This window comes from Malus sylvestris, chromosome 8 (genome assembly GCF_916048215.2).
Source record: "Malus sylvestris chromosome 8, drMalSylv7.2, whole genome shotgun sequence".
Classification (NCBI taxonomy): Eukaryota; Viridiplantae; Streptophyta; class Magnoliopsida; order Rosales; family Rosaceae; genus Malus; species Malus sylvestris.
In genome coordinates this window covers 22,117,973-22,132,140 of record NC_062267.1, presented here as the reverse complement: position 1 = coordinate 22,132,140, position 14,168 = coordinate 22,117,973, and the positions used below count along the sequence as shown (strand labels likewise).

At 40.1% G+C, this 14,168-nt stretch overlaps 1 protein-coding gene across 3 annotated transcripts; it reads right to left on the bottom strand.

The window, feature by feature from the left end:
* Positions 1-8,334: 8,334 nt before the first annotated feature.
* LOC126633380 (glutathione S-transferase T3) lies at positions 8,335-11,788 on the bottom strand. 3 transcript variants are annotated; one of them, XR_007627042.1, is made up of 3 exons: positions 10,709-11,788; positions 9,924-10,586; positions 8,335-8,851 (listed from the first exon to the last, which is right to left on the bottom strand). XR_007627042.1 is itself a non-coding variant. In XM_050303963.1 (2 exons), the coding sequence occupies exons 1-2, from the start codon at positions 10,982-10,984 to the stop codon at positions 9,993-9,995; spliced, it is 870 nt and encodes a 289-aa protein (XP_050159920.1). In that variant the 5' UTR covers positions 10,985-11,788; the 3' UTR covers positions 9,802-9,992. The 3 variants fall into 3 exon arrangements, 1 of the variants encoding a protein (XP_050159920.1); XR_007627043.1 differs by having other exon boundaries at positions 8,335-8,828; positions 9,934-10,586; XM_050303963.1 differs by lacking the exon at positions 8,335-8,851 and having other exon boundaries at positions 9,802-10,586.
* Positions 11,789-14,168: the final 2,380 nt, after the last annotated feature.

Here is a 14,168-nt window from a genome sequence, read left to right as displayed (position 1 = left end):
AGTAGGTGCCTCTTCGATTTCTGAGATCGGCCCTCGTGGTCTCTGAGCAGCCCAGCTTTTGAGAAAGCGAGCGCCTCTTCGATTGATTCGAAGAACGATGCCTCATCGATTTTTGAGAAAGCAGTCACGCTGGGGGTCTGGCTCTCGAAGATTCGGGGAGCAGTGTCTCTTCGATTTTTTAGAAAGTAATCATGTTGGGAGTCTGGCTCTCGAGATTCGGAGGGCGGTGCCTCTTCGATTTTGGAGCAAGCAATCTTGTTGGGAGTGTTTTCTCGAATGTGAGTAAAGGTTGGGCATGTTTGCTAGTCTACCTTGCCACGAAGCACAGAGGTTGACACACAGGGACTTTCCAATTATCCAGCAATGGTACTGTTCCTTTACCCTCTCTTCGATTTTTAAGAAAGTAGTCATGTTGGGAGTCTGGCTCTCGAGATTCGGAGGACGGTGCCTCTTCGATTTTGGAGCAAGCAATCTTATTGGGAGTGTTTTCTCGAATGTGAGTAAAGGTTGGGCATGTTTGCTAGTCTACCTTGCCACGAAGCACAGAGGTTGACACACAGGGACTGTCCAATTATCCAGCAGTGGTACTGTTCCTTTACCCTTGTGGGTAATAATATGGTAGCTAGACCTTCAAAATTTATGGGTCTAAACTTTGTTAGTGCTGTTTCTTTGCTATTCTTTTACCCTTCTTGGTCAGAGCGATGTAGTGGGAGCTGCAAGCTTCACGTGCTCGACTTTGGCAGAGAACTTTGGCAAAGTTTTCTGTGGTACCCATGAGCTATTGTTGCGTGTGGGAAGTGGGTGATTGAACAGTAAGATTCATGTGTTTTCTACTTCCCCAGAAGTCTTCGACAGAATGCCCATAATTTCCGCAAAGCTGAGTGTGCGCGTGACAGGTGCTGACAAGGCTGGAAAAGTAGGTGCCTCTTCGATTTCTGAGATCGGCCCTCGTGGTCTCTGGGGAGCCCAGCTTTTGAGAAAGCGAGCGCCTCTTCAATTTCTGAGACCAGCCTTCGTGGTCTTTGAGCAGCCCAACTTTTGAGAAAGCAAACGCCTCTTAGATTTCTGAGATCAACCCTCGTGATCTCTAAGCAGCCCAGCTTTTGAGAAAGCAAACGCCTCTTCGATTTCTGAGCAGGCGCCTCTTCGATTTCTGAAGCTCCGTCGAGTGCAGATTTTTATAAGGGCTGACATTAAGTTCCAAAGCACACTTGAATCTCCACCAGTAGAAGCTTCATTCTTGCACTTCTAAGATCTTGATTTGTCCGACCTCTTCTCTCTTCAACACCTTTGAAAATGTCTGGCCCCTCCGACCGTCGTTTTGACTTGAACCTTGTTGAAGAGGCAGCCCCGCCTTCTCCAGACAACATATGGCGCCCATCCTTCGTCTCCCCTACTGGTCCTCTTACCGTTGGGGATTCCGTGATGAAGAATGATATGACCGCTGCGGTGGTGGCCAGGAACCTTCTCACTCCCAAAGATAACAGACTACTTTCCAAACGGTCTGATGAGTTAGCTGTTAAGGATTCGCTGGCTCTCAGTGTTCAGTGTGCAGGTTCTGTGTCTAATATGGCCCAACGCCTATTTGCTCGAACCCGCCAAGTTGAATCATTGGCGGCTGAAGTGATGAGTCTCAAACAGGAGATTAGAGGGCTCAAGCATGAGAATAAACAGTTGCACCGGCTCGCACATGACTATGCTACAAACATGAAGAGGAAGCTTGACCAGATGAAGGAAACTGATGGTCAGGTTTTACTTGATCATCAGAGATTTGTAGGTTTGTTCCAAAGGCATTTATTGCCTTCGTCTTCTGGGGCTGTACCGCGTAATGAAGCTCCAAATGATCAACCTCTGATGCCTCCTCCTTCTAGGGTTCTGTCCAGTACTGAGGCTCCAAATGATCCCCCTCCGGTGCCTTCTCTTTCTGGGGCTCTACCGACTGCTGAGACTTCTCCTAAGCAACCTTTGTGAAGGCTCCCTCTTGTGTGTTTATTTTGACTCATGTATATGTACATATTTGTAGCTTATCGGGGATATCAATAAATAAGCTTTCCTTCATTTCAACGTATTGTGTTAAATACACCAAAGCCTTCTTCGCTAAGTTCTTTGAATTTTCTTTTGTTGAAGCTTGTATGTTGAAGCTTTCTGAGTGGAGCATGTAGGTTGGGGTAGTGTTCCCTTAATTTTCCGAGTGAGGAAAACTTCTCGGTTGGAGACTTGGAAAATCCAAGTCACTGAGTGGGATCGGCTATATGAATCTTAGAACGCCATTGTGCTCGATCCTGTGTCATGTCCTTCGTTAGATCCAAGTACTCTAAGTCTTTTCTTAGAGTCTCTTCCAAAGTTTTCCTAGGTCTTCCTCTACCCCTTCGGCCCTGAACCTCTGTCCCATCGTCGCATCTTCTAATCGGAGCGTCAGTAGGCCTTCTTTGCACATGTCCAAACCACCGTAACCGATTTTCTCTCATCTTTCCTTCAATTTCGGCTACTCCTACTTTACCCCGGATATCCTCATTCCTAATCTTATCCTTTCTTGTGTGCCCACACATCCAACGAAGCATCCTCATCTCCGCTACACCCATTTTGTGTACGTGTTGATGTTTCACCGCCCAACATTCTGTGCCATACAGCATCGCCGGCCTTATTGCCGTCCTATAAAATTTTCCCTTAAGCTTCAGTGGCATACGGCGGTCACATAACACGCCGGATGCACTCTTCCACTTCATCCATCCAGCTTGTATTCTATGGTTGAGATCTCCATCTAATTCTCCGTTCTTTTGCAAGATAGATCCTAGGTAACGAAAACGGTCGCTCTTTGGTATTTCTTGATCTCCGATTCTCACCCCTAACTCGTTTTGGCCTCCATTTGCACTGAACTTGCACTCCATATATTCTGTCTTTGATCGGCTTAGGCGAAGACCTTTAGATTCCAACACTTCTCTCCAAAGGTTAAGCTTTGCATTTACCCCTTCCTGAGTTTCATCTATCAACACTATATCGTCTGCGAAAAGCATACACCAAGGAATATCATCTTGAATATGTCTTGTTAACTCATCCATTACCAACGCAAAAAGGTAAGGACTTAAGGATGAGCCTTGATGTAATCCTACAGTTATGGGAAAGCTTTCGGTTTGTCCTTCATGAGTTCTTACGGCAGTCTTTGCTCCTTCATACATATCCTTTATAGCTTGGATATATGCTACTCGTACTCCTTTCTTCTCTAAAATCCTCCAAAGAATGTCTCTTGGGACCCTATCATACGCTTTTTCCAAATCTATAAAGACCATGTGTAAATCCTTTTTCCCATCTCTATATCTTTCCATCAATCTTCGTAAGAGATAGATTGCCTCCATGGTTGAGCGCCCTGGCATGAACCCGAATTGGTTGTCCGAAACCCGTGTCTCTTGCCTCAATCTATGCTCAATGACTCTCTCCCAGAGCTTCATTGTATGACTCATTAGCTTAATACCCCTATAGTTCATGCAATTTTGTACGTCGCCCTTATTCTTGTAGATAGGCACCAAAGTGCTCGTTCGCCACTCATTTGGCATCTTCTTCGTTTTCAAAATCCTATTGAAAAGGTCAGTGAGCCATGTTATACCTGTCTCTCCCAAAAGTTTCCACACTTCGATTGGTATATCGTCTGGGCCTATTGCTTTTTTATGCTTCATCTTCTTCAAAGCTACAACCACTTCTTCCTTCCGGATTCGACGATAAAAAGAGTAGTTTCTACACTCTTCTGAGTTACTCAACTCCCCTAAAGAAGCACTCATTTCATGTCCTTCATTGAAAAGATTATGAAAATAACCTCTCCATCTGTCTTTAACCGCGTTCTCTGTAGCAAGAACCTTTCCATCCTCATCCTTGATGCACCTCACTTGGTTTAGGTCCCTTGTCTTCTTTTCCCTTGCTCTAGATAGTTTATAGATATCCAACTCTCCTTCTTTGGTATCTAGTCGTTTATACATATCGTCGTAAGCCGCTAACTTAGCTTCTCTGACAGCTTTCTTCGCCTCTTGCTTCGCTTTTCTATACCTTTCACCATTTTCATCGGTCCTCTCCTTGTATAAGGCTTTACAACATTCCTTCTTAGCCTTCACCTTTGTTTGTACCTCCTCATTCCACCACCAAGATTCCTTTTGGTGTGGGGCAAAGCCCTTGGACTCTCCTAATACCTCTTTTGCTACTTTTCGGATACAACTAGCCATGGAATCCCACATTTGGCTAGCTTCCCCCTCTCTATCCCACACACATTGGGTGATTACCTTCTCTTTGAAAATGACTTGTTTTTCTTCTTTTAGATTCCACCATCTAGTCCTTGGGCACTTCCAAGTCTTGTTCTTTTGTCTTACTCTTTTGATATGTACATCCATCACCAACAAGCGATGTTGATTAGCCACGCTCTCTCCTGGTATAACTTTGCAATCCTTACAAGTTATACGATCCCCTTTCCTCATTAGAAGAAAATCTATTTGTGTTTTTGACGACCCACTCTTGTAGGTGATCACATGTTCTTCTCTCTTCTTAAAGAATGTGTTGGCTAAGAAGAGATCATATGCCATTGCAAAATCCAAGATAGCTTCCCCATCCTCGTTTCTCTCCCCAAAACCATGGCCACCATGAAAACCTCCATAGTTGCCTGTCTCCCTGCCCACGTGTCCATTTAAATCTCCTCCTATAAATAACTTCTCCGTCTGAGCAATTCCTTGCACCAAGTCTCCAAGATCTTCCCAAAATTTCTCCTTCGAACTCGTATCCAACCCTACTTGAGGTGCGTACGCACTAATCACATTGATAAGTTCTTGTCCTATTACAATCTTGATTGCCATGATTCTATCTCCTACCCTCTTGACATCTACAACATCTTGTACCAAGGTCTTGTCCACGATGATGCCAACACCGTTTCTCGTTCTATTTGTGCCCGAATACCAAAGTTTAAACCCTGAGTTTTCTAGATCCTTTGCCTTACTACCAACCCACTTAGTTTCTTGTAGGCACATAATATTTATCCTTCTCCTCACCATAACTTCCACTACTTCCATAGATTTTCCCGTTAAGGTTCCTATATTCCACGTTCCTAAACGCATTTTGCTCTCTTGAACTCTACCCTTCTGTCCTAGCTTCTTCACCCTCCCCCGTCTAATAGGATCAAAGTACTTCTTTTGTGTGTCCCGGGTAAAGTTGATAGGAGCATATGCTCCCAAACAACTTTGAGTGGAGTCGTTCGAAAAGAAGTTTCTATGGCCCCCTTGCTCATTTAACACTGCATCCGGGTGCCGATGGAGATACAGCGACCCTTGCTCACTTATCACTGTGCTCGGGCCACACAGCGCGCCACTTACGGGTGACGCCCTAGCTTTAGCGTGATTTTGTTCTGGATTCATTTTCATAAGGATTCGACGTGATCATGGAGTGCCGGCTGTCGACTACCTGACGCCCTCCCCCTCCTCCTTTATCCGGGCTTGGGACCGGCCATGTAAGCCATAGGCGGAGTTAGAGGGCTAAAGGTCCAAGAGACAAAAAAATGGCCTGATTAGTATGGCCTTAGATGAAACCGGTATTAACCCTGCTGACAGCGGATAGGGTTGCCCAAGTCATCGGAACTACACAGTCCAATATTAGCGTAATTTCAAATGCTAATTTGACACGCAGGCTCACAAGTTCACAGTCAAAACAGGATGGAGAGCTCCATTATTGCCGGCATTGCCGACGGTCGATGCATCCACGAGAGGACATGAGTTTGAGAACTCTCACTCTCAACAAGCGCCCTCACGAGTCACATCAATTAAGCCTAATACGGGTTTCACACTCCCAACACCACCATGCAATGTCTCTTAATTTCCCGATTCACACTCCCAACAAGCTAATCAAACAAGGATTTACAGTTTTTTATCTTCCAAACCTTGGATTTAACAGCAAAGGATGAAAATAACAGAAATTAAAGTTATCGTCATTTCAAATCCTTTTATTGCAATTAGCTCCTCCAAATTTTACCAACAAAAAAAAAACACAAAATCCATCAAATATGCTAAAAAATTAGGGTTTATAGTAAAAACAAAAAATTAGGATTTTACACAAGAAAAAGAAAAATTAAAGAAAAAACAGATAATTTAAAGGGAAGATTGAGATGTTCCAAGCAAGGGATAGCCAGAAAAGCAAGAAATACTAATCCGGCATTGAACCCCAAGACTATGGAATCAATTTATGCCTCCAGAACAAAGCATTGCAAGAAATTGATCGAAAGATCTTAACCCTTGCAGCCGAAAGAAGAGGCATTTCCACATCAATTAATTCGCATCCTAATTATGCTTAATTATTGCTTAATCTACACAAAGAAAACAGAGAGACACGGAGAACGCGGAGAGAGGCGGAGAGAGGGGAGAGGAGGGAGAGGTTGGAGGATGTGGAGGTTAATCGTGTGTTTATATAGGCGCTAGCTTAAAACCCTAGCGCCGATGTTTGGGATTTTTGTAGACCGAAACTCTGGTGTATTAGCCGGACCTCCTGCTTCATATCATATTTGCATATTGCTACCCCTGAAAAGTTGGGATTTATGATTTCGCCTCGTTTATTTTTTGCTTGAAATTGGGAAATTTTGCCATAAACCGATTTATAATCATACATATTGGTTCATAATAATATGGTATAGTTTTGGTATTTTTTTCATAATCGGTTAGCATTATACCGAACCAACAATTAATGGTATGGCTTTGGTATTGGATTTTGTATACCTGCAGTATGTCATACCTACCAATATATATATATATATATATATATATATATATATATATATATATATATATATTCTATTTAGATATGTTAGGTATTTTTTACATGCTTGACATGTGGAGAACTGGAAAAATGTAAGTATTGCTATATTTTTTCCAATTCTAATTATAGTACTTCAATCCAATATTTATTGATATTTTTAATTTATTATTCAATATTACTTCTCATTCTAATCATACTTTTTTTATGTAACATTTGAATTGAAATAGTTGATGGTTCTACATCTCAAGCAGGAGCATCAATTCCAAGTGCTTCGAAGAATTGATTCATGGAACATTTCACATGCATTGGTTGATGCTACTTCAGTGATGTTGCATTATCAAAACAACAAGTTATTTGTTTTGGGATTATAATAGGGGGATCTTATAACCAGAACCATACTTTTGAGTTTTGAATTTTTTGTTTATGCATTAGTTGCTACAATTGAACTTAGACAATTATATTAGTTAGACTTTTGAGTTTGTGAACTTATAACTATTTGGATTATGTTTGCTGACATTGTTGTTGGCTTATTAAGTTTTGATTTGATTTTCATTTTAATTTGTTAAGTCATGATTATGTTGGCTTATCATCAATTGAAAAATTGCAGCAGCCACTTCTTTTTCTCTTTTTTGGTTTGTAGTTTACGGGTCAGTGCATGGGCTTGAGCTATTATTTTTGTAGCTTAGTTGCAAACCATCGATTGTGCTATTTACCAACCGAACCAGCCAATAATTTTGGCTAAACCGATTTTTGGCAACCGCAAGAAGACAGTTGGCTAGCAATAACTGATTTTCGGTAATTATGTATATGTGGTTGGTATGTGGCATAAGGAATTTGGCACAATTTGTCAACCGAACCCAGCCCTACTTGAAACCTACCAAATGTCATGTCTGAAAAATAATAATTTTGAAACCTGCCAAATGTCATGTATGAACAATAATAATTTGAAGAAAATAGGAAAAGTCTACAAAATATTTTGGCTGATTTTAGCTACGTGGAAACTTGATTACGTTGCTTTATGAAACTCAAAAGTCGTCATTTTATTTTTTGAAACTCATAATGTGTTCCATTTTGATTTTGATCCCATTGTCCCCTTTAAAACTTGAAAGTTGTCTCTATAAAACTCAAAATTCGCTATACATTGCCTTAGATCTGTTAATTTCTTATGTGGGTTTGATTTGGGTTCGCCAATCTAATCATTTTTTTAAACATTTTTACCATCTCTTTAATTTCTTTTAAAATTAATATTCTATGATTGTTGAATGTTAATACATAATGGAGATTTATAATCAAAATTATTGCACATGTGGCATAATCTTATTAGGTGTTAGGTCCCACATATATTTTAGAAGACGACCTATAAGTTTCAGGAAGAAGATCCACTCGACTACCGATGGGCGATGGTATTGCATCTGGATTGTTTTGTGAGCTTTTTACATGGAAAGAGTTGTCCACAGCGTGGCTTGTGTTTGCAGATGACTGCGTGGGATGGGTACAAGTCATTCCATTTCCAATAGGAACTGACTGCCTAGGTCACATCTGGTTTTCTCTGCCATGAACACATGAACAAAAAACTGCTGCATAGGAATGCTGTTATTATTGTTAAAGTTACTACGATTTGAACCTCAACCAAAAGGGTTAGCCGCAACTGTCTGCTTTGCTTTTGCATAGCTAGACTGCCCCATATGCACCACAAGATGTATTAGCATGAGGAGAACTCTCACTCGCAACTGGAGGACAAGTAACCTGCTGCTTTGACGCTGGAAAAGGTAAAGATTATGCAGCCATGTTGCTTTCATTAGCTTTTCATTGAGCAGCAACCCTCAACTGCAACAGTGGAATGAGCTGTGGCATCAAGTTGGCATTTCCAGGCTGTGAAAGATCAAAATTGTGCTCAAAGTGCAAATGCTTGCAACTGAGCAGCCAATGCAATGTGGTTATTTGGCATGTTTGGGCACTTGGCTGAGATTGTGGTGCCAGCCCTAGCCTTAACATGTTTTCGGGCATGAACCCATGACTGACGGCTGGGCTAAAGGCTTTGATTGTCCTTGGTCCATCTGCTTTTCTCCACGATTAAAATGTTCAGTGCCTGATTAGTATGCAGTTAACAAAAGCATGTAATAATTATCCGTAATTTGGACCAAACCTCACAGTTTGAACAATGTCTATGCACAACTTAAAAGTCCTAAAACGAATGCAATCTTCGACTACAGTTGAAAAGTGTCCTACTGGTAAAGAAAATATTGCAGGAAATGGTTAAAACACATAAAGCAACTCAAATGTCGTAATGACTATAACATATAAAGCAAACTCATGCAGATATGTTTCACTCCATAATAAAAAGGGAGGACTGAAATTTTAAAATACAGTAACACCAGTGAAAGGCATAATCACAGTTCTGAAAGATTTTTAAACATCATCCAAACAATTTAACTTATTGTGTTTCGATAAATAAAGTTGAAATGAGAAATCCTGATTATTGGAAGAGTTGGTGCGATGAAAGTCATTCTCGCTACTTCTAAGCTTGGATAGACCATGACATCAGACAAACAAGAAGGCATGCTGAGTGCAGAGACCAACTCCAAGGAAACAAACTATCAAATATACAAAGATATTAACAGAAGGTAGATCCTCCAGTGATTGACCCATGTCCTTTTTAAGAGAGAGGTCCTATATTCAATGAGACTCCCTGTTATCTTGTGCAGTGTATCATCCAACCTTTAGTTGGAAACATGAAAAACCCAGTAATAATGCAATTTCACAAAGCAAGCACAACACAGTTAAAATAAACCGCAAAAACGCAGAAAATTAATCCAAGGAGACCAGTAAAGTTATATTCTAAGGCATCGTAGGATGATCCAATTTAGGGTTTGGTGCTTGTATTTCGGTTTATTTTACCATATCCAAATGACGATATTTTCTTGCAAAGAAAATATCTTATGGTATTGCGTCTTGATTTGCCACCAACGGGAGAACTTTGCAGGATAAAACTCAAATGTACACAATATACTGAAAGATGAAGCACAACTCTAACAAGGAAAATAGTGAAGATTGAGTACTCATTTGTTCAAGAAAAACCAGTCATGTCCACTCAAGTAGTTACGTCATTTCATTAGTATTTACACATTGATTGAACTTTCCACACATGAGAGCTGTAAATACCTGCCATGTTAAAGACAAATCCACCTCTGTTTTCAATGCTGCCTAGTTCGGTATTGAGCTCATGTTCTGTAGACATCTGCACTACCTGATAAACTCTCTTGGAATAACTCTGTGTTGCTAGGTCCATCTTCCCTTGCACACCTTCTTTTCATAACATCCGCTTTTTCTTGTTCCCAAAACAGTTTTGAATCAGAGGACATATTGTTTAGATTCTGGGACATAATTTCCCGATCTCGCTTGTCCATCCTTTCTCTCAGGAGTACCTCATCTTGTTTTCGTGCATACTCCCTTTCTCTCGCAAGTGCCTCATCTCTTAACCTCTCCCGCTCGATATTTATTTCACCTTGGCGAACAAGTTCTTTTAAGAACTTTGCACATTCATTGAAGGAACCCCCCTTTTTACCTCTTTTCTTCGCAACCTTCTTACCCACAGGAATCGGCCTTTTTTCAGTTGGTGACTCCTTTTCAACTGGGGACTCCAACGGCAAATCTCCATTAGGTGAATCGTGCCGTGGCACCTCGTTTTTGACAACGGTTGGACAATTGGAAGCAATCTTAAATCTCGGACATCCCTTCACAACGGCCCAGCAATTGTGATGTTTGAATGACTTATTCTTGTTGTCTGCACTATACAACAAGAGTGCTTGTAGTGCCTAGAAAAACATTGCAAGAAATAAAATTTAATCATCTACAAAATGGCATTACACATTTAAATTTAAAAAAATGAAATTTAATTATCCACAAAATCACATTACATTGGATTAAATTCTACTACCTGATGAGTAAGATTTTTGCCACTTTGAAAATCATCTTGAGCTTTTTCCAAGGCGTTTCTCCAGCTGCGTAACTTTTTGTTTAGAGTTTTCCACCTGCTAGAAATACTTTGCTCCGTGCGAGTCGAATTGCTCCTCTCGGAAAACTCTGCACGGATTTGTTTCCACATTTGATTAAGCTTCAATTCGCTACCCGTAAGCGGGTCATGAGCAACACGAACCCAACACTCGCACAACAAAACATCCTCCATAGTCGACCACGAGGTGCCCGGTTCCATGGTGAAATATTGCCAGCAAATAAAATGGTAGCAGGAAAGCAAGAAATGCTAATCCGGGTTTATAACCCTACAACTATGAAATCAATTGATGGCTCCAGAACAAAGCATTGCAAGAAATTGATCGAAAGGAGAGGCATTTACTAGTCTTACCAGGGTATCACCGTATCAGGACCCATTAAACAAAACCCACGTCCTAATCAACATCCTAATCATGCTTATTGCTTAAAATACACAGAAAGAAAACAGAGGGAAACAGGAAGGGATTTGTATTTGGATTGGTTAGGCTAGGATTGGAATGGATAGGTTGGGATTATTGTCAAGTGTTTGGATTGAATCGAAGACTGTAACCAAAAAATGACTCTGTATTTCCAAATCCAACATGAGCCCACCTGAAAATCAGACCCGCAGCCACTCACCCACTATCAACCCACCTGACGAACGCTGGAATTTGGAATTTCAATACCCACAGATCTGAAAATAGTGGTTGAAATTTCAATACCCACCAATCTAGAGAGAGAGAGAGAGAGAGAGAGTTGTATTGAAAAAGTCGGTGGGGGAGTTTTGATTACAGTCGGCGGACGACAGCTTGTTCAACTACGGAATCACCAGAGACCGTTAAGTTCAATGTCAGCTCTCCCAGATGAGCTGTGAGCCTGTGGAGGAGAATTCTGGAAAATTAGAGTGAGAGTGAGAGAGAGAGAGTAGATGACGACGGAAAGAGGAAGACGATGAGAGTATAGAGCGGCGCCGCGCGACTCGTCTCGGTCTCAGGATTCATAGCGCGCGAGGTTTTGCTTAGGAGTGTGATATTTTACTTTTCACACATTTTTTTTATTTACAGATAATTAAAGAAAATCAATGAATAAAAATTATCAAAAAGTAGGTGAGATGTAAAAGACGGTGTGTGAATAGCACATTCTTTTTACCTATTGTAGATAGACCTGTAAACAAGTCGAGTTTATTAGATTTGGGTCGGATTTAACCCAATCCATTAATTTAACGGGTTATTCAAACTTAATCCTTTAAGTTAACGAGCTATCCAAACTTAATCCAATAAGCTAAAGAGTCACCCGTTTGACCTGTTAATTTTTTTGTTTTTATTTTTTATTCTTAACATTGTATCCTCCGCTGTTTTTTTGCCTTTAATATTTACCTTTATTGTAACTAATGAAAAGAAAACAAAGGAAAATAAACAAGAAGCATAATAACAATACAATCTGAAGCCTGTGAAGAAACAACAAAACAGAACCCAACAGAAACAAAACAAAAGGACAAAACTAATTAACAACAGCATCCCTATTAGAACAAATAAGTAGCACCAGTCCTTAATCTTTAAAGAAACTGAAGCCTGTGAAGAATCCCAAAAATACACTCCCATTAAAAATCCACATCTTCCAACTTAGGCCTTTAAGAAATCTCCTATAATAAGCTTCTCCAAACAACCCAAAGCAATTTCAGTACATCACACTGAACCTAGCACTAAGCCACCTTTCCTTTCTCCAAAAGACATAGTGTTAGAGTAAAATTGTCAGCTTCTAAACAAAACGCCTGAGTCTGTAATATTAGACTAGTGCTTGTTTTCAGTTGTAATTATTTTAGTCTAAGTTTGTCTCACGTGCTCTCGATCACAAAATGACAAGCGTTTCAGAGACATCCACTCAAGTAAGTTTGACATGCATATGCATTCACATGATATAAGTTTTTGTTCAATGGGCTGTTTAGCTTTGAAATTTAACAATTGAGATATGGGCTTTACATATTAATTAATTTGCTATGAGTTCGTTTAGCTTAATTAAAGGCCTACTTATTAATATAAGATTTATTTGGAGTCAGATGCTATGCATTTAAAATGAGGATAAATTCAAATGGTTTTGTTTTTATCTTGATCTCATCTATTTAAAGTTTTAAGTCATGTTGAAGTCTCCTACTGCAACTTATATATATATGAGATTACATTAGGGTTTTGGGTGTGCTGCCGCTAGATTAATAGAGTGCATCAAAATATGTTTTTATGTTTGCCGCATGCACTAGATCAGTTTAGGGTTGTCCATGCTGCTGCCGCATATGCATGAAATTGGGTTTCTTAGTTAAAAACATCAAAAGGCAGTGGCGTTGGTTTTTGAGCAGAACGAATTGTTTTCTTATTGCTGCCATCTTGTGGTTTCAACAGCATGCGTTTTTAAAGAGGAAAAAAAAAATATTTTCATGCTATTTTCATTTAAGGTTTTAATTGAATGTCAATTATGAAAATGTGTCTTGTGATTTTCGTAATTGATTGTTTTTCAAATAAACACTTCATCATATAATCATTCTGCATGATCGAGTTAGTATCTCTCAAAGTTCGAGGAAAAGGTGATTGACGATCGCGTTAGTGTCGTGCCACTTCAACTCGAAGGCTGAAGAGAGATCGAGTAGCAAAGCGCGGAGACAAAACTGCCTACTAGTATGCGGGTCTAGTTGATGAGTTTTGTAAGTCTTTCTGTACTTATTTCTCTTAGTGTTTGTCCTGGCTTGGGAGCCCGAGGATTTTCCCAGTGGTGGGTTTTGCCTCGTTAAATCCTACATCATGTGTGCACTTTTTATTTATCGTTTTAATTGCATATGAGTATGATAGTTTGATATGTGATGTGAATGTGGATTTAATTTGAGAACTGAAAATTAAATTGAAAATTGAATTGGATTTTTAAATTGGAACCTATTCACCACCTCTAGGTTAAACTAGTACCCATCCTAGAACTTTCAATTGGCACCAGTGCAGGTCACTAAAAATACCTAGTGAGATCCGTGGGTAGTCTAGGATGAATCGTGCTATGGGTTCAGTTTCTCATCCACCACATTTTGATGGTGACAACTATGCTGCGTGTAAGGCGAAAATGAAATCGTTTTTGTGGGCGCAAGATGACAAGGTGTGGCTTGCTGTTGAAGAAGGTTGGAAACCTCCAACGATTGAAGAAACAAAAGGTAAAGGAGAGTCCTCTGTGTCTATATCTAAGCTTAAGCCTAGGAAAGAATGGAGCAATGATGAGCGTAACTCTAGCACTTTTAACCAAAGGGCTTTGAATGCTTTATTCACAGCTGTTTTTCCTGAACAATTCAATTACATAAGTAAGTGTACAATGGCGAAAGAAGCTTGAGACATTCTTGAAGTTACTCATGAGGGTAACTCAACTGTTAAAGAATCCAA